At 34.7% G+C, this 27,600-nt stretch overlaps 1 protein-coding gene across 1 annotated transcript in view; it reads left to right on the forward strand.

The window, feature by feature from the left end:
• LOC150095241 (uncharacterized) overlaps nucleotides 1–27,600 on the forward strand; it is a 267,888-nt gene that overhangs the window by 99,042 nt on the left and 141,246 nt on the right. Inside the window, exons 6-7 of the mRNA XM_090410764.1 lie at nucleotides 3,453–3,548; nucleotides 3,652–3,711. Coding sequence (XP_090266890.1) covers nucleotides 3,453–3,548; nucleotides 3,652–3,711 — 156 coding nt within the window. The remainder of the gene's footprint in view (nucleotides 1–3,452; nucleotides 3,549–3,651; nucleotides 3,712–27,600) is intronic.

The raw sequence follows: 27,600 nt of genomic DNA on the forward strand, positions 1-27,600 counted from the left end.
CTTAATCTGGCTCATATTTAACTCAGGAAATAGCTGAGGAACAAGACAGGTTCTGAAAAGTCTGAAGGAAAAAACAATGCAAGAAAACAACATGAAATGAAACTGCAACCCGCATGGAAATAGAAACAAACCAACGTAAAGAAAGAGTTCTTCCTGTTATCCTGTGAGCCAAGGAACAATGGATGAAAGTTGCCCCAGCCCTCAGATGTCTATAAACACAGATGATGGGCTCCAAATACAGCCAGAGATGGTAGCCAACTACCACACATTCGCTAAACTTTTAGATGATAAAAAGTCCAATATCGCACATTTGTTTTAAAAAGTGAAAAAAAAAAACTTCAATATGGTTCTGCGTGGTATTACAGAATCTGTTTCCACTGAGGAAGTCTCAATTAAACCCTATTAAAGTTAGCCATATGCTCCAAGCAGATAAATGGCCAATGCCTCTTGTCTTAGTCTTAATCAGCAAAAGTACCAAGAAATGTACAACCTAAAAACAGTTTGTGACCTGACAATAAAACCAGAACCATTACGTTGGAAGGCATCTACTGGACAATGCCACAGTTGTCAAAAATTTGGCCACTCGCAACACTATTACAAGATAGGTGCAAAACAACAGTGAGCCTGTTTTTAGCCCTAATTCCTGTACTGACAAAGTAGAATGAGGTGAGGCATTGCCATAGTGTGAAAAACCATCTAGTGCTACACTTTTTAGTTTTTGCCACAGATGATGCAGAACATCTGAATAAAATTGTTAGTTGACAACTCTTTGAGTTGAATTTACAATGCACAATTTCATGAGTGTTAATAAAAAAAGAAAAAAAAATCAGTATGTACTTTTAGATTGAAATTAATGCATCTGGCTTATTTTGGGCACCCAAAACAATGGTTTTACTTAAAACTTTCTCAGTAAATAAGAAAATTTTAATGTATGGGGAAGGTTTCTGTGGTCATTTTCTACTATTTGAACCAGAAATGCACACATGTTGTTCTTTTAAGTAGCACATGTACATTAAATTTATGATGCAGCAGTAATACAATAATAAGTTTGAAATATTAATGGTCTAGCAGATTTTCTCTAAACTAGTATCATCTGGTAATGAGTTTGAAAATTTTTTGAGCATGCTTCATATAATTGGCTCTCTTTATAGTAAACATGTTATAGGAAACACAGGACTTGTTTGTTATATTCAAAGCAATGAATCTGTCGTAATGGTGTTTGCTGTCGTGATAGACAACTGTATATATATATACCAGTGATGACAATAAAATATATCATGCATACATTTTGTTCTGAATGCAGGCACCAACAGGATAATGAAATTTACGCTCATTGCCACTCACTAGCATCTAGCAGTGCTCCTCGACTTCTGTTGTGAGCACTGTGTTGTGACAAGGAAATGAATTTTAAAACTGGTTGCTTTTCCCAGCTTTAGAAGTAAAAGTTTCACAAGTCCTTAGTTTATTAAAATGAACAAACAAACAAAGATAAGAAATGGAAATATAAAGCAGAAACCAATATTAAAACTCACTCGTCATAACACATTGCCCGCAGGATAAGTTGAGGAGCACTGCTAGATGCTTGTGAGTGGCGATGGCTGTTAATTACATTATTCTGTTGGTGCCTGCTATGCAGACAAAATATATGCATGACATATTTTGCCAGTTCAAATTTTCATTTTTTTTATATTATATTTGTTTATATTAGGGGTGCTTAAGGGTGAAAGCTATATAACTGAGAGGAGACCTCCACATAACCTTTAAAGAAATGCAGAGAACCAACCAGGGCTTCTGACCTAATGTCCGATCCTCACCTTCTCGTGGTGCACCCTGTTAGCTATCTACCTGGATACTGAACAAATGAGGATAGGCTGACAATTTGGAATTTAGCCAACCAAATTGTATTCTTATTAGCTTAAACCACAAATAAAATGATGGTACAACATGATAGAATTTCATACCACCTGGTTCTTCAGGTAGTACTGTCATGATATCCTGTAACATCCCTTGAGGGTACATGTCAGGAATTTGATGATGATGATGATGATGATTGTTTATATTATGTAAAAAATATATGTATTTATATTCATTGTATTTTATGTGTGTTATTATACAGGGTGTTCGGGATAAATTTGACATATTTATAATTAATTATATTTTTCCGTAAGTTACATGTATTAACACACACTTCTCTTCATTTAAAAGTTTGGACCCTTCTTCATTCCTATACAAGATGTCAGAAAGGATGGATAGCTGGAACCCACCTGAATCATGGAAGAGAATAACTTGTATCATGATGATTCGTGCCCGCCATCAAAATAAGGATATTACGACTGCTGCCCAATGCTCCCTGAATACAGTAAAAACAATCAGGCATGAACTAGAGACTTGCAATGGTGACTACGAGGATGTAGCAAGAAGAAAGATCCCTAGCAGACGATCTGATTGCGTTCGTACAGCAGAATTCCTCGCAAATCTGCAGGAACAGGTGCTGAAGAACCCTGGCATTGGAATTCGGGCTTTGTTCGTGGAGTTGCTAACTGTAGTCCAGCCCTGGATAACAAGGGTAGCCAATGGTAGGCCGTATGTATGGCAGCAGGATTCGGCCCCTTGCCACACCTCTGGGAAAAGTCAAAAATGGTTGTCTGAAAATTTCTACGACTTCACCAGTCCAAATGTTTGGCCTCCAAACTCCCCAGACCTTAACCCCATGGATTATTTTGTATGGGGCGCAGTTGAAAAAGACACCAATCACACTTCCAGTAATACAAAAGCCCAGTTAATGGATAAAATTAAAACAGTTTTTGCGGCCCTTCCCAGGGAGACTGTAGCATCAGCTTGTTCGAGGTTCCGAAGCAGAATTGAAGCTGTGATCGATGCTAATGGTGGTTATTTTGAGTAAATCTTGTTGATAGTATTGTAATTAACTCTGCCTGTAATGTTTTTTTGTCAATTCATTAAATTTAATAGATACAAAGAAGATTTTCTTTTTCCTTACGAAACTGTCAAATTTATCCCGAACACCCTGTATGTACTGATATGTCTGTGAAAAATATATATGTATCATGTATTTTTGTCTGTTATGATAAACATAATAAAAACCAAAATTGCCTTGAGAGTTGCTCTAGAGCTGAGATTTGGCCAGCTCTTTAAGCAGGAATGGGAGGAGAGCTTTCCTTTACTTTTAAGAGTGAGAAACCTGTATCTTCTGTGTCATATAACATTTGATATCTTGCTCATCACAAACATCTTATGTGGCTCTTGGGCCTAGGAAACTTGGCCACCTCTGCTATATACTTTGTTTCTTATCACTTATAAATAATTTTAAAATCATCTATCTTAGAAAATATGTTTTTTTTCTTATTATTCAGTATCCAGTTATCTTTTTATTATTTTCATGTTAAGAATTATAATTTAATTTATTTATTTATTATTTTCTTTTTGTCTTACAGATTTTACTCAAACCAAATGTAAGGTATAACCTAGAACAAGAAGAAGAAATAATCTTCGGAAATGTTAAAACTTTCTTCATTCAGAAAATAGATCAGGTATAATCTAATTGAGATCTGAATGACAATGAATAATTTTTAAGCATTTTTTTTTTATAAAATGTGTTGTAATTTCTTTCTTTTTTTTTTTTTTTATTTGAAGGTCAAACATAATGATTCTGGATCAGAAACTGGATCTGAATCAATGCTTTTACTTAATGAGGTATGTATGTTTTATGAAAAGCATATAATTTACAACTTGAATTTCATGAACTTCTCTGACCAAGGTTTACAACATGATTCACTTATTAATAAATTAAAGACTTAATTCTGTATGTTAGTCTAGTAAATAATAGTTTAATATCCGACATTTCACTGACTGATATCTGTCAGCATTTTCAAAGGATACACTGGTAAGCAATAGAAAGTAACAAAAACTTGGAAACTAACCGACAATTCTAAAAATTTTATAAAGTTATCACTGTGCGTGATACAATGATATAATACGCGTGTCGCAAGTACAACATTTTATTTGTTGAGAAATTTATTATAATTTTCATGAAAATTACAATAAAAATTACAGAGTAACCTTCAAACCTATTGAGACCATTCAAAAGTTTATAAGATCACCGAAAGATGGCCATCCTTTCTACAAATACTCTGGAGTTTATAGCATACCCTGTTCATGCAGTATTAATTACATCGGACAGACATCTAGAAGTTTTGAAAGAAGGAACACATAGGCTATGTAAGGAACAACAGACAGGATATATCAGGCCTTTCTTCCCACTTTGCCTCTACCAACCATAATATTGAATGGTATATGAGCCATATGCCCTACATAGAAGAGAGCTACCATTCCAGAACATTTAACTGCTACAGTCTCCCGTTCAACAGGTAACTTAAATAAGAATCAAGGCCTAATCTTACCAGATATATAGAAAACTCTTAATCAGATCATTTAACCAAAAAGAAATGAACTTTCATGAAAATTACAATAAATTTCTTAACAAATAAAACGATGTACTTGCGACGCACATATTATATCATTGTATCACGCACAGTGATAACTTTATATAATTTTTAGAATTGTCGGTTAGTTTCCTATTTTTTGTTACTTTCTATTGCTTACCAGAGTATCCTTTGAAAATGCTGACATATATCAGTCAGTAAAATGTTGGATATTAAACTATTATTTACTTGAATAACATACAGAATTAAGTCTTTAATTTATTAATTCTAGTGGTCAAGAAAAAGGTCATAATAAAAATGATTCACTTATGTTATAAAGTTTGAACTGTTGAACTCTTAGAAAATATGATAGTCCTACAACTTTTGCATTACCAAAGGATATATGGTAATGAGAATAACTCAATTCCTGAATATGAAGAGGTGAGAAAGGAGGAGGTCTTCTTTTTTATGTTCTTCACTAATTATTGTGTAATATGCTGGAATATAAGCATGCAATGAGTGAGCAATTTTTCTTCTTGCTAGTGTCTGGAAGAGAGTCTCTCATTATGCATGGAGTGAGTCCATGTATAATGTGGCCTCTATACATAATTCTTATTATGTATAGAGGCCACACACACACATAGACAGGACTGTGAGACATGCTTGTGAGTCTTTCTCTTCTCCTCCCCCCCCCCCCCCCACTTTTTTTTTCCACACTGCATGCACTTGTTTGCAACTTTCTGGCATCACTACCAAAATAACAGTGACATAGAAACAGAGCAAAATCGTATGCAAAAAAAAAAAAAAAAAAAATTCACATCTCAACAGTCTCCTTGTTCTAATCATTAACATAAATGATCTACACCAATTACATGCATCAAGACCTGATTTGTTATTTCTCATGATATCTCAAATTTCATCTTCACCTACTCCACTTCAGCTGTCAAAACTACATCCTGCATGGTTTCCTTTCATAAAATGGACATATGTGCATTTGCAAAAGTCAACATCCATACTAGATATTGCTAAACCTAAAATCCACTCTTGATGGTGTACTCTGGCTCAAAATTTCCTTGCCATACTTGTTACTTTCATGTGCTACTTCCTAATTCCATTAGCCACTCTCACCTCTTTGATTATTTATCTCTGAATCATAATTCAGTTCAAATTGGCATCTCCCATTACTTCAAACCTCAACCTGTATGAGATGCTAATATATTTGCTATTAATAATGATCTAACACAAATTGTCCTCTGTCAACCAGAATACTACATGATTCCCAATTTCTCTTAACACCCTGGATCTTTTCTTAACTAGTTCTCCCTCCAGGTATAATGTAAATGTCAATTCTCCTTTTGTAACCCCAACCACAATCTTGTCTCTGTTTTTTAATAGGTCAAACTTTACCAATTGGAATTACCATTATTTCTGTGCCTCTCTTCAATGGTCAGAGTACCATTGAACATATCTCAGATGGTACAACAATACACATGCTGTGCAAAATAACAGTTCCTTCAATTATGAAGAAAAATAAGGTATTAGAAAAGCTGATGATGTAGTGGGCACTTTAAAGGATAATGATTCCATATATATGTTTGTTTGTTTTTTTGGTAATTTTTTTGGGGTATTTTGGTAAAATTCAGCAAGATCAGTGGTTGAACTACTAATGCAGACAAGACAAAATTAAAAGTTTTTGGAAAGTGGGATCTTGGAGGCATTCCTTTTGGACTAACCCCTAAGAGAGAGACCTCCTCACTATACTTAGAATTCCCTTCTCTACTTATGTTATCAGTTCAAGAACTTGACTGGAAAATAGGGCTACTTTCCTTTTCTTCTTTTAAAACCATAATCTTTCCTGCTCAGTTGTACATAATAAATATTACAGACATCACAGAAGCTGAAGAACAGCAATTATATAGTAAACCTGCGCAATTTTTTTGGTCCAACCAATACCAAGAAGTTAAAAAGGAATTTCTTCAACTATCAAAGAAACATGGAAGATTTGGGCTTCCAATCTTAAAATTCTGCTATTTAAGCAATACAGCTTCAAAATTCCATAAAATATTGCAGACCAATCACACATGGGCAGACCTTCTCCTGTGCTACCTGGGTTTTCATCTTCCCCTGTTTGGAGTAAATGATTATAAAGGTCCAAAAGCTGAGGTTGTTCTTAAATACTACAACACTTTGTGCTTAACTCTAAGATTGCTACAACACTCTGGGCATTGACATTCTTTCCATTAAAAAAAGTAAAATTTGGTATAAAGAAATCTTTAATCTCTTTTGCTGCAACCCTCCACAGTTGAGTACTGACAATAACACTTTGTTTCATAACTTATTGAAATTCCAAGGATACCCTAACAGGAGGGATCATGCTTGGAGAATTGCATGTGGCTATCTTCCAGTCAATACCATCAAATGGAGGTACTTTAACATTGGAGATCCAATCTGTGACATTTGTTACTGATTGGAAACAGTAGAACATGCATTCTACAGCTGCCCTGCATATTTGGAACAGATTATGTAATGTGTTGGGCATTCCATTACTTACAGCAGAACAGAACAGGTTATTTTTTTGCAGTACCCACCACCTGTCAGAAATGGGAAGAGAATTTTGATTTTTATAATTAATGAATTAAAATACCATTTATGGAAGTTTAGAAAAAAACATGGATTTGAAAACCAGCAATATGACATCTGGATGCTTTATAATATTGGTGAGATGGATAGCTGGGTGGTTGATGGAGAGATATCAAAGAGTAGTTTATTCAGGAGTAGAGTCCAAAAAACGGCCTGTGACTAGTGGTGTGCCACAGGGTTCTGTTCTTGGACCACTGCTGTTTAATCTGTTCATTAACGATATAGGGAATGGTCTAAGTGGGACAGTTCATTTGTTCGCTGATGATGCAAAGTTGGGTAGGGCAATAGTGAATGCAGAAGATGTCAAAGTCTTGCAAGATGACTTAGATAGATTGGAGTTCTGTACTAAGGAGAATGGATGTCAATTTAATGTGACAAAATGTAAGGTTATGCATTTCGGAGTGAAAAGATTAGCAGCAGTATACCACATTGGTGGAACTGTACTCCAAGAGATTGATGAGGCCAGGGACTTGGGAGTGTTGGTGGATAGGGAGATGAAGTTTAGGGGGCACATTGCGAAAGTAGCTAAATCAGCTCATCAACTCACTTGGTTGTTGAAAAATACCTTGACGAGCAGAGAAAAACAAGTTATTGTACCTCTGTACCGAGCCCTGATAAGACCTCATCTCGACTACTGTGCCCAGATTTGGTCACCTCGGTTCCTTCTTGATGGGGAGGAGGTTGAGAGGATCCAGAGGCGAGTGACTAAGATGATAGCAGGTCTATGGAATGAACCATATGAGAACAGGTTGAAGATTTGTGGGGTGCAGAAACTAGTTGATAGGCAAAAAAGGGGAGATATGATTGAGACATTCAAATTGCTAAAAGGATTCTATAGGATTAATTCAGGTGATATTTTTGAGATCAGGACTGGTGGTGGGAGAACTAGGGGACACCCATGGAAGCTGGGCAAGAGCGTGGTTAGCAGGGGTGTTAGAGCTGGGTTCTTTACTTTTAGAGTGGTAAATGAGTGGAATAAGCTGCCAGAGTCTGTTGTGGGTGCTATGACTGTGAGCGAGTTCAAAGCAAGGTATGATAGATACTGTGAGAATGTTGAACAGCTGTGTGAACATGATGTTTAGGGCCTCCCTCGATGAGTCTAAGGACTCCTGGAGTAGCCCGTGGTAATAATAATAATAATAATAATATTGTATTGTGGAAATTTTATTGTTGTCATCTTTGCGCTTTAGTTTCAATTGGTCTTTTGGTTGTTCATCTATATGAGATTGGTGAAAAGGGAAAACTGATAGCCTTTGGCTATATGATGATATAAAAAGAGCTGAGGCCTTTTCTCTATTTCTCATACTATCCATCTGTCTTTTCTTTCTCCTAATACTATTGTTAAATTATGAATGAAGATATTTTATATATTATAATACTTCATTCATATTTAACATAATCCACCATGTCATAAGCAAGACTTGTAAATATTATTTGTTGTTAGTCTTTTACTTGTAATATATTATTCATATAAATGCTTTGAGTTTTGTTTGTTATTGATTAATTGTATAACCTTAGGATATGTAATAGTAATAAAAAGACTATATAAAAATGACATTCAATTTATTTACTTAAAATTTATTATAAGAAACTGTGTGTATAAATTTAAATGTACTTTATGTGAACCGTGATATATATTTTTTGTTATTTCTATAAGTAAAAGTAATTTTATGGAATTCTGCTGATGAGATTTGATTGGCTACTGACAGAGAAATGGAGTTTATTTTAGTTAGCTCATGCAGAGAGCATGAGCTACTGTGTATAAAGAGAAAAGCCAGTTGATATAAGCTAAATGGTTTAAAACCAGATTTTGGCGGGAAAAGGAGAATGTAGTTGATTGGAAAGAAAAAGTAAGGAGAGAAGCCCTAGAGACAGCATAGAGATCGGCAGTGAGTGGCAGAAGGGGAGTTGATATATGCTGAAAATCGTCTAGAAAAGAACAAGGAATTAATAAGCATTTGGAATTACTTCTATAGGAGTTCTGATACTTCAATAATTTCCTAATGGTTAGTGGAAGAATAGTGCAGAACTGAAGTCAATACATAGAAGAAAATAAGGAATCAGAAAATAACTTAAACCAAGTGCATCAAGTCTTATGTATTTCTGTGTCTATAATTCAGTTATTATACTGGAAGATTTCTTTTAAGTTGTGTTGACATAAAGTAAAACTTAATAAGAAATCCAATTGTGCCTATGCGAATTCGATGCTTAAAAGTGGTAACCCAGTAAGAGTTGTCCTTTCTGACGTAATATCAGTTAATTCTGTCGGATATATTTTGACCTTAGCTGTGGTATTATGTCAATCAATGGTCAGATGTTAAATGTACTGAAGTACTTTCCCCTCAAAGCTATAAGTGTTATGTTGTTCTATTAAGTGTTAGCTGACTGAGAAAGAATACAGTGTATCCTATCATAAGATTAGTTATTGTAACATTTGGAAGCTTAAAAGAACAACATAACACTTAATAAGTCAATCAAGTTGAGAACTAATCTCAACTTGATTGACTGAGCATAAAGAACTGAGAATTGAATGTTTGATAGTTAATGGATTGTAATTATTCTGAATACTTTAAACTGAGCTAATATATTTATGATATAATTCATCCAATTGGATAGAGAGAACTATGTGAAAGAAATACTAAAGCTTTAGAATTAAGAAATGTCAACATTAGTCACAATCCACAAACCTAACTTAGAAGTTACTAATATCTGAATATGTATTCTTGTAAATTTTAATTGGATAACTTTTTGCAGATAGCTATACTTGTATGTTCATGTTGTACCATTCCACATTAAATGTTTGCTTTTGTTGAATTAAACTTGGTGTTTTCCTGATTTTCTTTCATTGCACTGCTCATAAAATTAATCGGACCTTTGCGGAAGCTTTAAATGCTTTTAACAACCTCAGCCTGAAGATAAAGTGATAATATAAATATAGTTGATGATTGATTCTTCTATATTATTTGGACTAATCTGAATATAGGGTGGCACAGTATAATATAAATTTCCTTATATTCAAATGAGCATCAATCAACAACTAACGAAGAAGAAGAAAGGAATTTAAAGAGGTAAAAATAAGTTTAACAAACCATCATAATTGGAACTATCAGTTAAGTGGGACGTTCCAACACTATCAGGTTCTCTTGCACTCCTATACTAACTACTCTAGGCCTGTGATGAGCACCCCTTTTTTTTTACCTCAGTAAGGTTCAAAACTGGTCTGGGTATTAACCCTTCTCATACTGCATAGCATTATACATGTCTGTAAGGATATGTGTTTTGCATTATGGGATACTAAGGCAAGTGATGTGAAGTCATTAGCCTCAATATACAAATTGCCCACTCATGAAGTTACTTACACTTGGATAAAAGATTAAACCAAGAATATAATTTCTTGGCATCTTTAATTTACATATATATCCCATATACAAGTAGTGAAAAGGTGTAACACCTTATTATTAAAATACTCTGGATTAAAGCTAGTTGTAGAAATATATATATAAATAATACCTGTTAATACGGTATGGCGCAAAAAAAAAAAAAAAGTACTGAACTTAATAAACTCATTTACTCCATAACATATATCGTTGTAGTTATTCAGTACTATGTTTTTTTGCGCCATACTGTGTATATATATATATTAATAATACCTAGTTCTCAGATGTATGATAATGTAACACGGCACTGATATACTTTCTGGTTTATGTGCTAAAACAAAACTAGACTACCATTAAGTTGTTACAAGATATGAATGTCCAGAAATGGTAGGAAGTTATTGTCCTCTGCTTCTGTGGTAAATTTAATTTCATTCTACTGATTCTCCTTTGAATAATGAAATGGCCTATATCAAAACTACTTTCATCATTACATCACTAAAATAATACAGCAATTAATAATTGTGGCTTTCCTCCAAATCCTCCTGTGAAGAAACTTTTAGAATTAGAATTTTGGATGTTAAGGGTCTGGTCAGAAAGACTTGTAAAACTACTTTGCTGGATTAACCTTCAAGTTGCTTTTAAATTCGAAAATTAAATTCTTTTCTGGACTCTCCAAAAGCCAGATATCCTCCACTTTCATATCCTGTAGTTTATAGGATTCTGTTATCACATGTCCTTTCTTATTATAGACAGACTGGTCAGTCAGCCCAGATTTGCTTAGAAGAACATCAAGGTTATATTTCACTCCTTGAATCTGAAAGGTTAGGTTTAGATAGCCATGTTGTATCTGAATCATCATCATCAGTTTCCTGATATGTATCCTCAAGGGGTGTTCAGCACTGCAGGATTAAGTTTACTTTGCTATTAATTTCTATCAACAATTTTCCCTCCAAAAAGTAGTATATTATTTGTCAGCACTACAATATTGTTGTATTTAACGTTTTGTTCTTCTAAGACACTTCTGACTGAATCAATCCACCTAGACCATGGTCTTCCTCTTGGTCTCTTTCCTGCAATCTTGACATCAAACATCTGTTTTGCTAACCTTTCCTCACCTATCCTATTTAAATTGCCATACCATCTTAGATTAACTCTACTCACACATTCTTGAATGCTAACAATGTCATGTTTCTTTCTAATATCTTCATTTTTAATATGATTCTTCCATTGATACCATCTGTTCATCTGTGGTCTTTAGTCGTTGATTAAGTGCTTTATTTCTGACTTAGCTCTCAGATCCGTAGCTTAAAACTGCTTTAAATACTGTCTTGTATGCACTTAGTTTGGTGTTTTGGCTAATTTCTCTATTATTCCATATAAATTTATTCATCTGGCTTCCTACCATACCAGCATTGCTTATTCTGTTATCTAGTTCCAAATTTAATTTGCCATCTTCACTAAAAACTGCCTAAATATCTGAAATATTTTACTTGTTCTGTAGTTTCTCCATTGAGAATGCAGCTGAAGTTTTCTATGTTCTTGCCTGTTTTGATAGTTTTGGTCTTTTTATTGTTCATTTTCATCCAAATTTTATATAGTTATTATGCAGTTTAGTTAGAGAATCCTGGAGACTTGCACTGGATGTGTTTAGGAGTACAACAACATCTGAATGAAGCAAAGAGCTAATTTTTTATAATATAAATAAATAATAAGCTAATGCCTTTTATTCTCTTATAGGAAGTAGGCAAAGCCTTTTAACCATGTCTAGCTTTTGGAGACTGAGTGGGCAGTTCAATCTCCACCAGTAGCCAATCAGAGATAGCTGGCCCATCACTATCACTAATTATAAGTGGCAACTGATGATGAGATGGGCAAACAAGTGCTGCCATATCTTGGTAACTAACTGTAACAGGATATGTAACTGTGTGAAATAATGTGCATTCTACAGTCAATTTTCTTGAGTTTATGGGACAAAAAACCCTCTTCCACGTGCCAGAGATCGACTAACTTGGGAACCAGTCAAAGGCTTAGAAAAAGTTCCTCAGGTCGGCAACTAGACTTGAACTTAAGTCTGTCTGTGGACAGCTTTGTGCAGAGGTGTAAGCAGGCACTTCAACTGAGCTACACAGGCCTGAGCTAATTTTTATATATCTGATTTTGATATCATGTTTAATGCCACTTTCTTTCATAATGCAATCATATGATGCACAAGAGTGGAGATAGCATGGATCCTTGACTTACACCTGATTTCACATCAAACGATCTTCCTGTATTTCCTTCAGTTCTAACTGTTGACTGAAAACTTTCATATAGACTATGTATTGCTCTGTTAATGTTCCATTTACCTCATATAATTGCCATGTTTTGAAAAGCTTTTCTCTGGGCAGCTTGTCATATCTATAAAACTCAAGTACAGATCCTTGTTGTGTTCCCCAGATTTCTCAACTATTTGTCTTGAAGTGAAAATATGATCTTGACAACCTCTATTTGGCTTGAATCCAGCTTGTTCTTCTCCAGGTCTCTCTTACACAATTTCTCAACCTCTTTTCAAGTATGTTTGCATGAATCTTACCTGAAACACTTAATAGAGAAATTCCTGTTTAGTTTTCGTATTCAGCTTTATTCCCTTTTTTATAGATGGGATTATGAGAGCTCTACTCCAATCATCTGAGTTTCGACCTTTTGACAAGGCCCTCTGAATTAATCAGTGTAGCCATTGCAAAACTTGTATGCCTCCTTATTTAAACATTTCTGCTCGAATATCATCTACTTCAGCTACCTTTCCATAATTTGAGTTTTTGATGGCTTTTTTTTAAGGCATGCCAGGAACTTTTGGTATGCTTTCTTCTTTTCTGGGACTGCTTCTTTAACATCTTTTGTCCACCATGGTGTTCTTATTTTTCTATTTTTGCAGGCAACTTCACTACATACTTCTCTAACTAAATCAGTCAATGTTTTTTTTTTGTTTTTTGTTTTTTTTTTTGTTTTTTTTTTTTGCCACCAAGACTCCAAGGTGTGGTTCTTGTTTTCAAACTGTTTTCCTTTTTTTTTTCCAGTAATGTTTGTATACTTTTGCTATATTATCTACTGAGCATAGAATTCATTTAAATAAAACTAAAATCTTACACAAAAGTTTTTCTTATTAGAAAACCTATAAAGAAAGCTCTGAAGACCTTATCCATTGGCTTAACCAATGGATAAAAATGACTGTATAAAGCAATCCCAATTTTGAGAGGATATCCTTAACAACACTTCTCACTTTTGTGCTAAGCGAGTTATACTTTTTGTTAATTATTATTTTGTTTTGTGAATTCTAATTCTGCTGTTATTAAACTATAATTTGTTCCTACATAAGTTGTCAATGGGAAACCACTATGCTTCTATTTTTTCCTAGTTTGGATGAGCAGCAAGGATCAAAATGATGAGTGACGCACAGTTCAGGATGGGACACCTGGGTCCGGAACTGTGCAATTGGCTACTAGGGAGGTCACTTATTCCAGTATGGATATTGACAAGATTGCATGTCAATCATATGAATCATCCTTACTGAAGCCTGTGGGAGGTGGGGAAGAGGAAAAATGAAAATATACATATGGAAAAGAGACTAAAGGTAAATTTCACATCGGATCTTGGAATGTGAATACCTTACTTCAAATTGGAAGATTAGAGATTGTAAAGTTGAAGATGTTAAGATTGAAAATAGATGTTCTGGGAATGGATGAGGTGAGATGGAAAGGAAAAAGAGATTTTAGAACAGAGGATGGAATGAGAGTAATTTACTCGGGAGGAGATGAGAAACATCAAGCAGGTGTAGGTATAATATTGAATAAACAAGTGGCAAAATGTGTGGGAGGCTACTGGCAAATCTCAGATGGAGTTTTGATGGTAAAGATGAAAGCAAAACCAAAAAATATTTTACTTTATTATTTTAATATTAAATTTTAAAATTGTGATGATGAGGAGGTAGAGTTTATGATGATACAGAAAGGGTTTGAAATGTAAAGACACAAAACATATAATTATAATACAGGCGATATGAATGTAAAAATTGGAAGAGGAAGGGAGGAAGATATTGTTAGACTATATGGATTGCGAGTGAGAAATGAAAGAGGAGATATGTTGTTGGATTTCTGTAGAAAACATGTTTGACAATTATGAACATCATCATCATCAAATTCCTGATATATACCTTCAAGAGGTGTACAGGATATGATAGTACTACATGAAAAATTTACATCATTACTAACTTCCTATCTACAATTTTCCTCCAAATCAGTCTGCTAAATGTCAAGACTCCAATATTATCAGGTCTTATATTTTCTTCTGAGGCACTTTTAACTGTATCAATCCATCTATATCTTGGTCTTCCTCTGGGTCTTTTTCCTGCCAGCTTGGCAGAGAACACTTGTTTTGCTAATCTTTCCTCTCCCATTCTGCTTAAGTGACCATACCACCTGAGATTAGCTCTGCTAATGCATTCCTGGATGCTGACAATATCAAATTCTTTCCTAATATCCTCATTTTTAATATGATATTGCCATTGATGCCATCTGTTCATGCCCCTAATCTTTCTCAGGACTCTCATATCTGCAGTCTCTAGTCTTTGGTCAAGTGTTTTACTTCTAACCCAGCTCTCAGATCTATAAGTTAAAATTGATTTAAACGCTGTCTTGTATACAGCTAATTTAGCATTGCGGCTAATTTCTCTCTTATTCCATATAAATGTATTCAGTTGACCTCCTACCATACCAGCTTTGTTGATTCTGTTGTCTATTTCCATATTTAACTTACCATCTTCACTAAAAATCGTGCCTAAGTAGCTGAAATGTTTTACTTGTTCTATAAGTTTTCCATTCACAACACAGTTGATATTTTCAATTTTCTGCCTATTTTCATCGTATGTGTCTTTTTAATGCTGACCTTCTTACCATAACTATTACAACAGTTATTCAATTTAGTCGGGAATCTTGCAGACTTGTAGCAGATTTATTTAGAAGTATAACATCATCTGCATAAAGCAAAGAGCTGAAATTAACACCTCCAATTGTGATCTCATGTTTAATACCACTTTTCTTCATAATGTGATTCATATAGATAATGAATAAGAGAGGGGATAATTTGCAACCTTGTCTGACACCAGATTTAACATTAAACTATCTTCCTGTACTTCCTTCAATTCTAACTGCTGACTTACAACTCAAATAAAGACTAAGTATTGCTTGATATAATGCACCATATGACTGTAGTGTATTGAATAGCTTCTCTCTTGGCACCTTGTCATATGCCTTTTCCAGATTGACAAAACTTAAATACAGATCTTTGTTATATTCCCATGATTTCTCAACAATCTGTCGTAAAGTGAAAATCTGATCCTGACAGCCTCTATTTGGCCTGAATCTAGTTTGTTCTTAACCAAGCTTCTCTTCCAGAATCCTTCTCAACCGTTTCTCAAGTATACTTGCATATATCTTACCAGGAACACTCAGTAATGAAATGCCTCTGTAATTCTCACATTCAGTTTTATTTCCCTTTTTATATGTGGGTACTATGAGAGCTCTATTCCAATCATCTGGAATTCGTCTCTCTGTTCAGGCCTTCTGAACTATGCACTGCAGCCACTGTATGACTTTTATACCACCATACTTCAGCATTTCTGGTCGAATATCATCTACTCCTGCTGCCTTTCCACATTTCAAGCCTTTGATGGCTTTTTCTACTTCAAGTATGGATATGTATTCCTGACTGCATGCCTGGTCAGTGTTTTTTACCACTGTGTTGTCATCACTGCTTGTTTCATTTAGTAGTTTTTCAAAGTAATTACTCCATACTTCAAGGATATCTACCATGCAGTTCTGATTTTTTTTTCTCTGCAGACAACTTCACCACATGCCTCTCTGGCTGAATCAATCAGTTTTTTCTTCAGGGCTTGTCACTGAATCTCCAAAGTTTGGTTGCCGCCCAAACTTTGGAGATTCAACTTTTGTTCAACTTTTATTCTCTTTAAAACTTTCTTACATGTTCTTTTCAATATGAAATTCAATTTTATCCTTCTCAAGACTAAATGGTGATCACTTCCAATTTCAAATCCTCTGTACACTCTGGTGTCCTGCACCAGTGGGAAAACATCACTATCAACAATAACATAGTTAATGAGACTTTTCTGATTCCTTGCCTCTTCTCTCCATGTGAATTTTGCACATTTTTATGAACACTTGATTTAAAAAGCATCCTAGAAGATTAAGTACGTTGAAAGACCCAGGGGAGGATATAAATAATAGAAGAAATCAGATAGATTATGTTTTGATAAACAAAATATATAGAAATAATATAAAAGATGTGATGACTTATCCAGGAGCAGACTGTAATACATATCATATATTGTTATCAACTTAGATGAAAATTAATTTAAAAAAGTAATTACAAAGAAACAAAAGGAATCATGGAATATAGAGCAGCTGAAAATACCAAATATGGCAAATAAATTCACAAAGAAAGTAGAGGAAGAGATGAAGGAGAGAAATATACAAGGAAGTTATAATGTAAGTGAAAAATGGAAGATTCTGAAGAAAAGCATAATTACTGCTATAGAATTACATTTAGCCAAAAAAGAGGATGAAAGAGAGAAAAAAAAACCTATGGATGATGGAAAATATTTTGAGAAAAATAACAAAAAGAAAAAAGCTGTTTAATAGTAAAACAGAGGAGGAAAAAAAGCAGTATAAAGACTTGAATAGGGAGTTATAAAGAGAGAGAGAGAGATATAAGAAGGAAAAAGGAAGAGTGGTTAAATGAACTGAGTAAAGACACAACAGCAAAGGCAGAAAGAAATGACATAAAATGTTTATAAAAGCATTAATATGATATTAGGAAGGAGAAAGATACAAAAGACTGGAGCAGTCAAGAATGAAAGAGGTGAAATTCTGATAGAAAAATAGAAGATATTACAGAGTTGGGAGGAATATGTAGGTAAACTGTATGAAGACAGAGGAGAAAATCAAACGAATGAGTATAGTGGGCAGAGGTTATACATCATGAGGGAGGAATTGAATCTAGCAAATCAAAAGATGAAAGAAAGAAAATCCCCTGGAATAGATAGTATACAGATAGAATTTATAAGAAATATAGGTGGAAAAGGTATGGAAGAGTTATGGCAAATTATTAACGGAATTTATGAGGGACACGAATTACCAGAGGAGTTTAGATCAATTTTTATCCCCATTTCAAAAAAGATGGGAGTTTTAGACTGTAATAATTTCAGAATGATAAGTCTTATAACTTACATAGCAAAAATGAATCTGCATCATCTACAGATGATGTAGTGGTAATGGCAGAAAGTGAAAATGGATTACAACAAATGTTCAAAGAATTGAAAACTCCTGTAAAGAGTACGGACTAAGGATTAACACAAAGAAGACCAAGATAATGATAATGGGGAGAAAAATAGGAGACAATGCAAATATAAGATGTGGAGGAAAGATTTCAATATTTAGATAGTTGGATCTCAGTGAAAGGAACTTCAGAGTTGGACATTAGAAATAGAATAGATAAAGCTAAATCAGCATTTATGAAAATGAAGAGAATTTTAATAAATAAGAATAATAAAATAGGTGTGAGAATTGGAATAGTTAAAGCAACAGTCTGGAGTATTGCAAGTTATGGAAGTGAGTCATGGACACTCAGAAAGTGAGATATGGAAAGAATTAATGCATTGGAAATGTGGTGTTATAGAAGGATGGAAAAGATTAGCTATACAGAGAGAATATGAAATCAAGAAGTTTTAAGAAGAGTTGGGATGGAAAGAACACTGCTTAAGAACATTATGCAAAGAAAGACCAGATTTGCAGGACATCTGAGAGGTTCCTCAGACATCTGACGAAAACTATATTACAAGGGAAAGTTGAAGGGCAGACGTGGAAGGCCAATCAAAGAGTGGTTTAATGACATCGTGGATTGGAGTGGTTTAAAAAATGATGGAGGCAACAGACCAAGAGAAACAGAGAAGAGCTGCTCATCTGCTGCAACCCTCTTTTTAGAGGTTGCTACTGGACGACGATGACGATAAGTTGCCTGTTCATTAATTTTATTTTCACATTATGTCTTCTGCTTATGCATCAGTTTTTCATTACAAACTAATCCTAGGCTCACTGCAAGCCTCTTGATCATTTATCAGAATGACATCAGAAAAATCCTCATTACCATTCCAAGTGAAAATCTCCAAGTATAAACTGACAAGTTGAAGCCAAACTCAATGCTGAATCATCTTTATGATCATGTACTCTTGAATTAGGGACTTGAATATTTTTGGCCCAATTCTGTTGAGGAGGAGTCTCTCGAGGAGCTTATAACAGGAACTGAGGAAGCGTAATTGGGTGATAGCTCTCTGCTTGATCTTGAGACTCGTTGAGTTTTAATATGGCTATTATTTTGGTTCTCTTAAAGGCTGTTGGAAGGTTTCCTGTCCTTAAAATGTGAGAAAAGAATCTTGTTAGTCATTGACAAGCATTTTTTCCATAGTTTACCAAGAATTCAGGGTGAACACCATCAAAGCCAGATACTTTGACAGTTTTCACCTCCTTTAAGGCCTCAGTTATTTCGTCTGTGGTAAATTCTCTTGAAAATTGGGAACTGCCACCTGCACTTTGTCATAAGTTTCTGAGTTTCTAAGTTTCTTGAATTAGGGAAAAAGTGTTGTTTAGAAATTTATTGAATCTATCACTGACAACCTTGAAGTTGTTCAATTATTTCATCTTTAAAAATGTTGATACAAAGTTTATGACTTAACTTGCAGTTGAATTCCCAGATTCACAGACCAGATATTTAGTTTTTCCAATAAATACCCCATGTTTTGATAGAATTCTCTTTACCAGTATGTCAGCAACGGAAAAATATTTAAACAAATCTACGTATAGAAAAATATATCTACTGATTATTTTGTTCTCTTATTGAATCATGCCACTGACTAAGTCTAAATGGCACTGTTGTATTATAGATCTTATGACCTCTGGTGTTCAGAATCGATATACAGGGTGTTTCAGATGGAATAGTAAATATTTTGATAAGTGGTAGCATTGATTATTCTGAGTTTAAAAGAAAAAGTTTATATAAACATATCTTGCAAAGGGATGCAAAGATACAGTTGTTTGAAACTTTCACGTAAAAAGCTATAATGAGAGGTATTAAAGAACGATAAATGGCTTTTCTTTGTATTTATTCACTGTTTGAATGATACAAAACACAAATAATTGTCAATTGTTCAATTGACAATTGATAATTTAACTGTAAATTGACAGTTAAAATTTACAGTTCATAATAAATCCAAAATTCCACAGCCAACCTCAATGCACTTTACAACTCTTGTCGTAATAGTATGTGTTGTTTTTTGAGGTTGTCTTGATGTTCTTTTATAAGGGCAGCATTATGCAAAATGCAAGTGATCAATTCATCTCTTGTATTTACCTTTTCTTTGTATACTTTGCTTTTCATCCATCCCCACTAACCAAAATCTAAGGAAGTGAGGTCTGGAGACCTTGATGGCCAAATAAGCTGGACCACTGTGGCTGATCCATTGTTCAGGAAAAGTTCGATTTTGATATAGTCACCTGATGGCTGTGGTGTGCAGGAGCTCTGTCATGCTGAAAGAACATACCAATCCTCCAATAGTTGTGGAAGTCATTTTGCAGAAATTGTAGATAAATGGGTCCTATGATATGATTTGTTAACACAACAGCCCTATTAATTGATTGTCGATCATACTGCACCACATCACACAAATACAGAGAAGTGATGTTGGAAATTTGTTTTTACGCATTGGTATGTGGATTTTGTTGGACCACTGATGCCAGGTATGGGTGTTGTTGATAAACAGTAACTGACTGAAGAATGTATTTTCTACTTCATCCATGTTTTGTTCATTTCCACTTTAAGAAGAAATGTGACTGCTGGGAACAGTATCAGTCTCATGCAATTTGTTGTAAACACTCTTGAATCTGGTACTCAGTTGCTGCGTGTATTCTCTATAAGCAGCAACAACAGCACTTCCATTACAAAAATCGTAAATGATCATCATATCAACATATTCAGCATGTGTAAAGATGTGCAGCATTCTTAACACTTCTAACATGAAATTTTGTCAGTTAGAACTGCTTCTTGGTCACATCTGATTCAGAGAGCTGCTTGCTGGTCACCTAATCTACATAGGGCTGAATGCACATTGGAGCTATGTGTGCCAGTTTCAAACACTGTATCCATCGAGTTTACATGAACATGTGTCCATTGACAATTGGACACATGTTCATGTGAACTTTTTTACTCAGAATAATGGATACTACCACCTACCAAAATATTTACTATTCCTCCTGAAACACCCTGTATGCATGTGGTTAAGGATGAAGAGGAACTCTATTAACAAGTTTCTTGAAAATGTAGGTGTATTAATTGAAGGAGACTGCTGCTTCAAAGAACAGAGGTAGATGGAATAAAGGAAAATGAGGGTGACAAATCAGTTTGAATTGTGTACATATGTTGACTAGTGCCTTCTCATGTTTTGGCATCATTATAGGAAAGCAGGAGAGTGATAATGGCCTGTTCAGCATAGCAAAACTTGTGAAAATAATTATAAAAAAGGCAAAATGCAAAACACCAGAGCACCAATGAAAAATTGACTTAAGGGAATTTGAGAAGTAATGTTTTGAATGAAGAGGCTGAATGGATGCAATATGTTTATAGATATGAAAGTTAGTCCCAGAAGGGAAACTGATCTTGACTAGAAATCAGAACATTATCAAAAATAAGAAATGAAGTACAAGTTTCTTCTGAATAATATAACAGGACTCTGTTTTGATAGCATTGAAAGTCACTCGATTATCTTCATCCCATTTTAGAATGGTGAGGAGACAAATGTTTAAGACATGACCAGGTGTTTGGAATAAAGACATTCCTTGATTTAATCCTTTATCCAAGAGTAAGCAAACGAAGTTTGCACCTGAAGTATTTTCAGGACTGGGGCAACTCGTGGTAAAGGTAGTATAAGTTCTTAACACCTTTATATCCCATAATGCAAACACATCTTCTTCTGGATAAGTATAATGCTATGCATTACAGGAAGGGTCACTACTCAGACCAGTTTCGACCTTTATCGAGATCTCGTCAGTGGGAGCCAGACCCAGAGGTAGTGATACTAAGGTGGAAGTAATGCAGAAGTCATATCACCATATACCAGTTGCCAAAAGGTGTCAACACCTTATTATTAAAATTCTCTGGATTAGTTGATGGAAGTTTTTTCACTTGGCTATGCTACCAATTATATATTTGCTTTAATCCTTTATCCAAGTGTAAGCAAACAAAGTTTGTACCTAACTCGTGGTAAAGGTAGTATAAGTTCTGATCACTTGCCTTAGTATTATACATTATATATTAGCATTATACATGTCTGCAAGGAGATGTGCTTTGCATTATGGGATACCAAGGCAAGTGATCAGAACTTATACTACCTTTACCACGAGTTGCCCCAGTCCTGAAAATACTTCAGGTGCAAACTTCGTTTGCTCACACTTGGATAAAAGATTAAACCCGATATATAATTGGTAGCATAGCCAAGTGAAAAAACATTCCTTGACTTCTTTTGACTAGTTACAAGAATTTCACCATGATAGTTCAAGAACTAATAACTGAGCCATAATTTCAAGTGAAAACTTGGATTATCTAATAGATATTAAATTTGATTTTTATAGACTTTATTAGGTTTCTTGAAACAGTTTGTAACTGACTGGTCTACCCCCGTGTTGACATAATTATTGTTATTGAGACAAAGAAAACAGGTGAGATACTGCTGAATAATAAAATGTTATGTTTAGGCATAGTAATCAAGGAAAGGAAGGGGTAGCTGTATTTAGCACTGAACATGAAGACAAACTTCTTGAATGTTAGATAGTTTCAAATACAGTGATCTGGGCAAAAATTGAAAATTGAACAGTGAGAATTGTTTGTGCTTATGAGCCTGTGCTATTGAGAAGGTTATGCTCAGAAAGAAATAGGTGAAGTTTTTGTTATTATTATTTATATGGGGAATCCATTCAGTGAAAAGATTTATTAATATAGTTAAATATAATATAGTTAAAGGAAGACCCACTCTATCCATTAACATAATACCTATCATACATCTCCTTAAACCTATTCACTGTTAGGCTGCTCACAACCACCCTCTGGAAGACCATTCCACTCATTCACCACTCTCCAAGAAAAGAACCTAGTCTGCACACCTTTACTAACCACACTCTCAGACAGCTTCCAGATGTGACCCCCCTTTTATTTCCCTACTCCCCATATATTGAAAAATTTCTTCTATGTCATTCATAGAATCCCTTTAGTAACTTATAAATTTCTATCTTATCTCCTCCACATGTCAGCTAAATTCTGCAATCCACATACCCTCACTCTATTCTCATAGAGAGCATTCCACAGACCTGTCACCAGCTTAGTCACTCATCTCTGAATTCTCTCTGCCACCTTCTGATCCCTAAGAAACACAGGTGACCAAATTTGTGCACAGTAGGTCAGCATGTGGCTGAATCATAGCCTTATAAAGAGGGATAATAACCTCCTATCATTACGTCAGTGTGCTCGTCAGTATCGAGTAATCCTCTGAGCTATTTTGTAACTCTTGCAATATCTCCTCTGAATTTCAAATCTCTATCCACCATCAACCCCAGATCCCTAGCCTCATCAATTTCCTGTAAACTAGTACTATCAATATGATATGAAATGTGTAATCCTTTCATCCTGAAATGCATTGCCTTACATGTTATAACATTGAATTGATAACTACTGTCCTTTGCTCACACTGCCAATTTATTTAAATCATCTTGTAAGATATCTACATCACCTTTATCCAGTATTGCCCTCCCTAGTTTTGCATCATCAGCAAACAACTGAAACTCCCCCTTCAAATCTTCTGCTGTATCATTAATGTGCAAATTAAAGAGTACTGGTTCTAGTACAAAGCCCTGGGCCACTCCACTAGTCACCCTCATTGCCTTAATTACACTCCACCATACACCACCCTCTGATGTCTGTCTGTCTGTCAGCCAGCCACCCAGCTATCCATGCCATCAACCTCATATCCTTTCCCATTTGCTCCAACTTATGTAATAGTTTTCTATGCGGTATTCTGTCAAATGCCTTTGCAAAGTCCAGCATCATCATAGTGTAGCCATTTTCTTTATCCAATTCTGCTGTCACCTTATTATAAAATGTGAATAAATTACTGATGCAGGACCTACCTTCTACAAAGCCATGCTGCTCCCCCATAAAGTATCATATTCCTACCCACCCATTCCTAAATTTTACTTTTACCCAAATTTTCCAATACTTTAACCACCACTCCAGAGATACTAATTGGTCTGTAATTTTCTACTTTTGTCTTGGAGCCACCTTTATGTAATGGAGCTATCTTATCCTCTTTCCACTCCCTTGGGACCTTTCCAGAGCTGAGACTTTTAAACAACCTTGTCAGAGACAATGCCAGCTTACTTACACATTCATGTAGCATACAAGCAGACATACTGTCTGGGGCCACCGCTGTATTCACATTGATATTTTTTCAATATACTGAGTACCTCCAGTTCATATACCTCAATTCTCACATCAGTCTCTGTCACCTCGGTAACTGCAGTCACCTGGATGACATACATTTGCAAAGTGATAACTTAGTAACTGAACCATTTCTTCTGTTTTTATCATTTCCTACCATCATCACTGAGTAGAGTTATCTTTTCATAATCATTCTTTCTCTTACTTGCTACATAGTGAAAAATATTTTTTGATTTACTTTGGCCTGCTTAGCTAATTTTCTCTCGAAATTTGATTTAGCCTTCTTTACTATACTAGTTATCCTTCTTGCTTGTGTTTTATACTGCTCATGGGTATGCTGATTATCTCTTTGTTTCTATATTCCTTTCACAGTGCTTTCTTTTTTTGAAGCTTTTGCTTTATATTGCTAATCATCAATATAAAGCAAAAGCTGCAAAAAAAGATAATTCCTACTTGATTTATCCTCCTGACCCTGGGTTGTACTCTGATACTGCCTTGTTCAAACAATCCTTGACCACTTCTCATGCACTAATGACATTCATTACATGTATGCCATGATTTATGGCATACATGTAATGAATGTCATTAGTGCATGAGAAGCCACTGCTCCAAGTGGCCTCCTAAGTTTGTCATAATCACCAGCTTTGTGGTTCTGCATAAACCCTTTCTTAACTGAAATTTTCACATGTTGAGCAACCTCCCAGGACAAGACTTCGTGGTCACTTTCCCTGACCATGCGGTTACAAATATATCTTCTGATATTATTACCAGATCCAACACTCTCAAACCCCTAGTCAATCCATCAAATGCTGTTTCAGGTAATTATCCCTTAGTAACTGCATAAATTCCATTTTGCCATGTGCCCTTCCAATCTATATCACCACCATAGTTGGTTTCCCATGATAATTGCTCAACCTGCACTTATTATGCCGATCTTCTGATGCATGTCATCCACATTTTCTTTTGGATCCCCAGGTCTATAGCTGCAATCAACAATATATTTTGTCCTATTGGCTTCTATCCCACACTAGAGAGGGCAGCAGACATATCAAAAAAAAAGGAAGGGCTGGTTCTTGTTGGATATATAAACCAGAAGATTAAGAAATTAATAAGGCATATAGAAATGTTTTGGAAAATTTGGAAAAAATAGAATAAATAGTAAGTGGTTAATACCTGTTATATGTTTGTTCAAGAAATGAAATCATAATTAACATCATGATCCAACATAACAATTTGCAAAAAAAATCATTTGGAGAGAACACACAAGAAATAAATCTTATTGATTGTGCTATTAATGATAGTGATATGTTCATATTAGTTCAGGATACAAGAATATACCAGAGATTTGAAATTGGCAACAATCTCCATTTAGTTTTGAGCAGGTTAAAGATAAATATTATATTGAAAAGAAAAAAATATGCATGAAAGTTTTAAAAAGAATCAGATCAAGCAGCTTTCAGAGGTAGCTGTACACATAATAAAAAAATATTATTGAATAAAATTAGAGTTCAAAAACAAGAACTCACTGGAAAAATCTGAAAAAGAAAAACATTACTTTATTTAACCAGGGAAAGATGAAGTTGTTTGCAAGGATAGAAAAATCTATACTTCATTGTGGCCTCATTAAAGAGAAAATCCTGGAAAAAGAAATTGTACAAAAGCTAAACCATTTGTAAAAGGTACCTAAATAAAAATCAAGGGAAGACTTTGGTAAGAATGTACAAGATAAATAGCAAAATATTTTGGATGTCATCGAATAACCTTAGAAATGGAGGAAATTGTACTGTAAAAGAAGTCAGTGATGACAAAGATGGCATTGAAACTGAAAAAAATATATTCTGCACATCTGGAATAATTACTCTGAAAGATTGTGAACTAAGCAGTGACAGCATAGGGATAGAAAACGTTCAAGAGGAATTCAATCAGAAGTGCATATTTATACTACAGATTGAAAAAGCCATCAGAAATCCGAAATATACAAAAGTAGATGAGCAGACAACATTTGACTAGAATTACTCAAATATGAAGGCATAAAAGTTCTTCAGTGGCTGCACTGCATAATTCAAAAAGCATGGTTAGAGAATTAAATTCCATTGAAGTAGAGGTCTCATAGTAACCATATATAAAAATGAATATAAATTAATGTGATAATTACTTAGGAATTTCCTTACCAAGTGCTTCAGGTAAAATTTATACAAGCATACTTGTAAATAGGCTAATAAAAATTGCAGAAGAAAAAATTTGAGTTAAAAAAAACTAGTTTAGTACAGTAGGGATTGTCAGGATCAGATTTTTACTTTGCTACAAATAGTTTGATAAATCATGGAAATACACCAAAATCTATAAAGATGTGATTTAAAGAAATTACAGCATACAATGTATATTAATCAGAATAACTTTTAATTAATTCTGATATTTCAGCAAAATCAAACTGCCATCATGTGCACATAGGCATTATATTGTGTAAAAATTTATGCAGACCAAAAAAGCAAGCCTGAAGTCCTAAATAATGGTCCCTAGTGGGCTAGGATAGGTTTTCTTGGCTGTTGAGTTGAAGTTCTAAGGATCAGTGCTTCCCACATTTGAGACAGTTTCGTGCAGTCAAATTTTTTTGTTTTGGGCATTTGTGGTGGAGTAGGATGTCCAAGGCATGGTCAGAAAATCTTTAGTGGCTGTAGTGGAACCAGATATAGTCCTTGGGTTTGGTTATTCTGATATTGCCTATTCTGCCTGCTTAGCCATAGTAGTATAGCTTACAACAGCATATCTGGCAGACACCTGACAGATCTAGGAACCATGGGAGAGTGGATAAGGGATGAGTGATATTCTTCTTAAGTATTCTGCAATTGAGCAGGTAGTAGCAAAAGTAGTAGTAGATCTTAGTAGCAAAAGCTTTCCTTCCACTCTCTTCTGTTCTGAGCCTTCTCTCGGTCTTTTTCCTTCGATGGCATCTCTGATGATTCCATTTCCTCTGAGAATATGTCCGATCCAGTTTCCCTTTCTTCTTTTTATCCTTTTTAACAGACTTCTTTCTTCTTCTGCTCTTTTTAGGATTTCATTAGTTATTTTATCTGTCCATTTGATTTTTTCCATCCTTCTCTAAATCCACATCTCAAAGCTTTCCAAAATCTTAATTTCTTCTTTCTTCGGTGTCCAAGTTTCAGCTGCATAGAGGGCAACACTCCACACATAATATTTTATTAGTCTTTTCTTTAGGTTTCTGTCCATTTTACTTCTGAATAAATTCCATTTTCGATTAAAGGCATTTCTTCCCATCGCTGTTCTTGCTTTTATGTCACTTTTACATCTTCCATCACTAATCACACTTCCTAGATATTTAAATGTCTGCTTGATTCAATTTTTCCTCATTTATTCTGATATCCATATTTGCCTCTTTCCTTGCTATTTTCATTATCTTTGTTTTTGTAATGTTAATTTTCATTCCATAATCGATACAGGATTCCAGTAATCTGTTCGACAGATGGTGTAGTCATGTTTCAGTATTTAATAATAATGCCTTGTCATCTGCATATCATATTGCAAATATCTGTCTACCT

The sequence above is a fragment of the Typopeltis vanoorti genome, chromosome 20 (assembly GCF_054136105.1).
Source record: "Typopeltis vanoorti isolate ZY-2024b chromosome 20, IOZ_Tvanoo_1.0, whole genome shotgun sequence".
Classification (NCBI taxonomy): domain Eukaryota; kingdom Metazoa; phylum Arthropoda; class Arachnida; order Uropygi; family Thelyphonidae; genus Typopeltis; species Typopeltis vanoorti.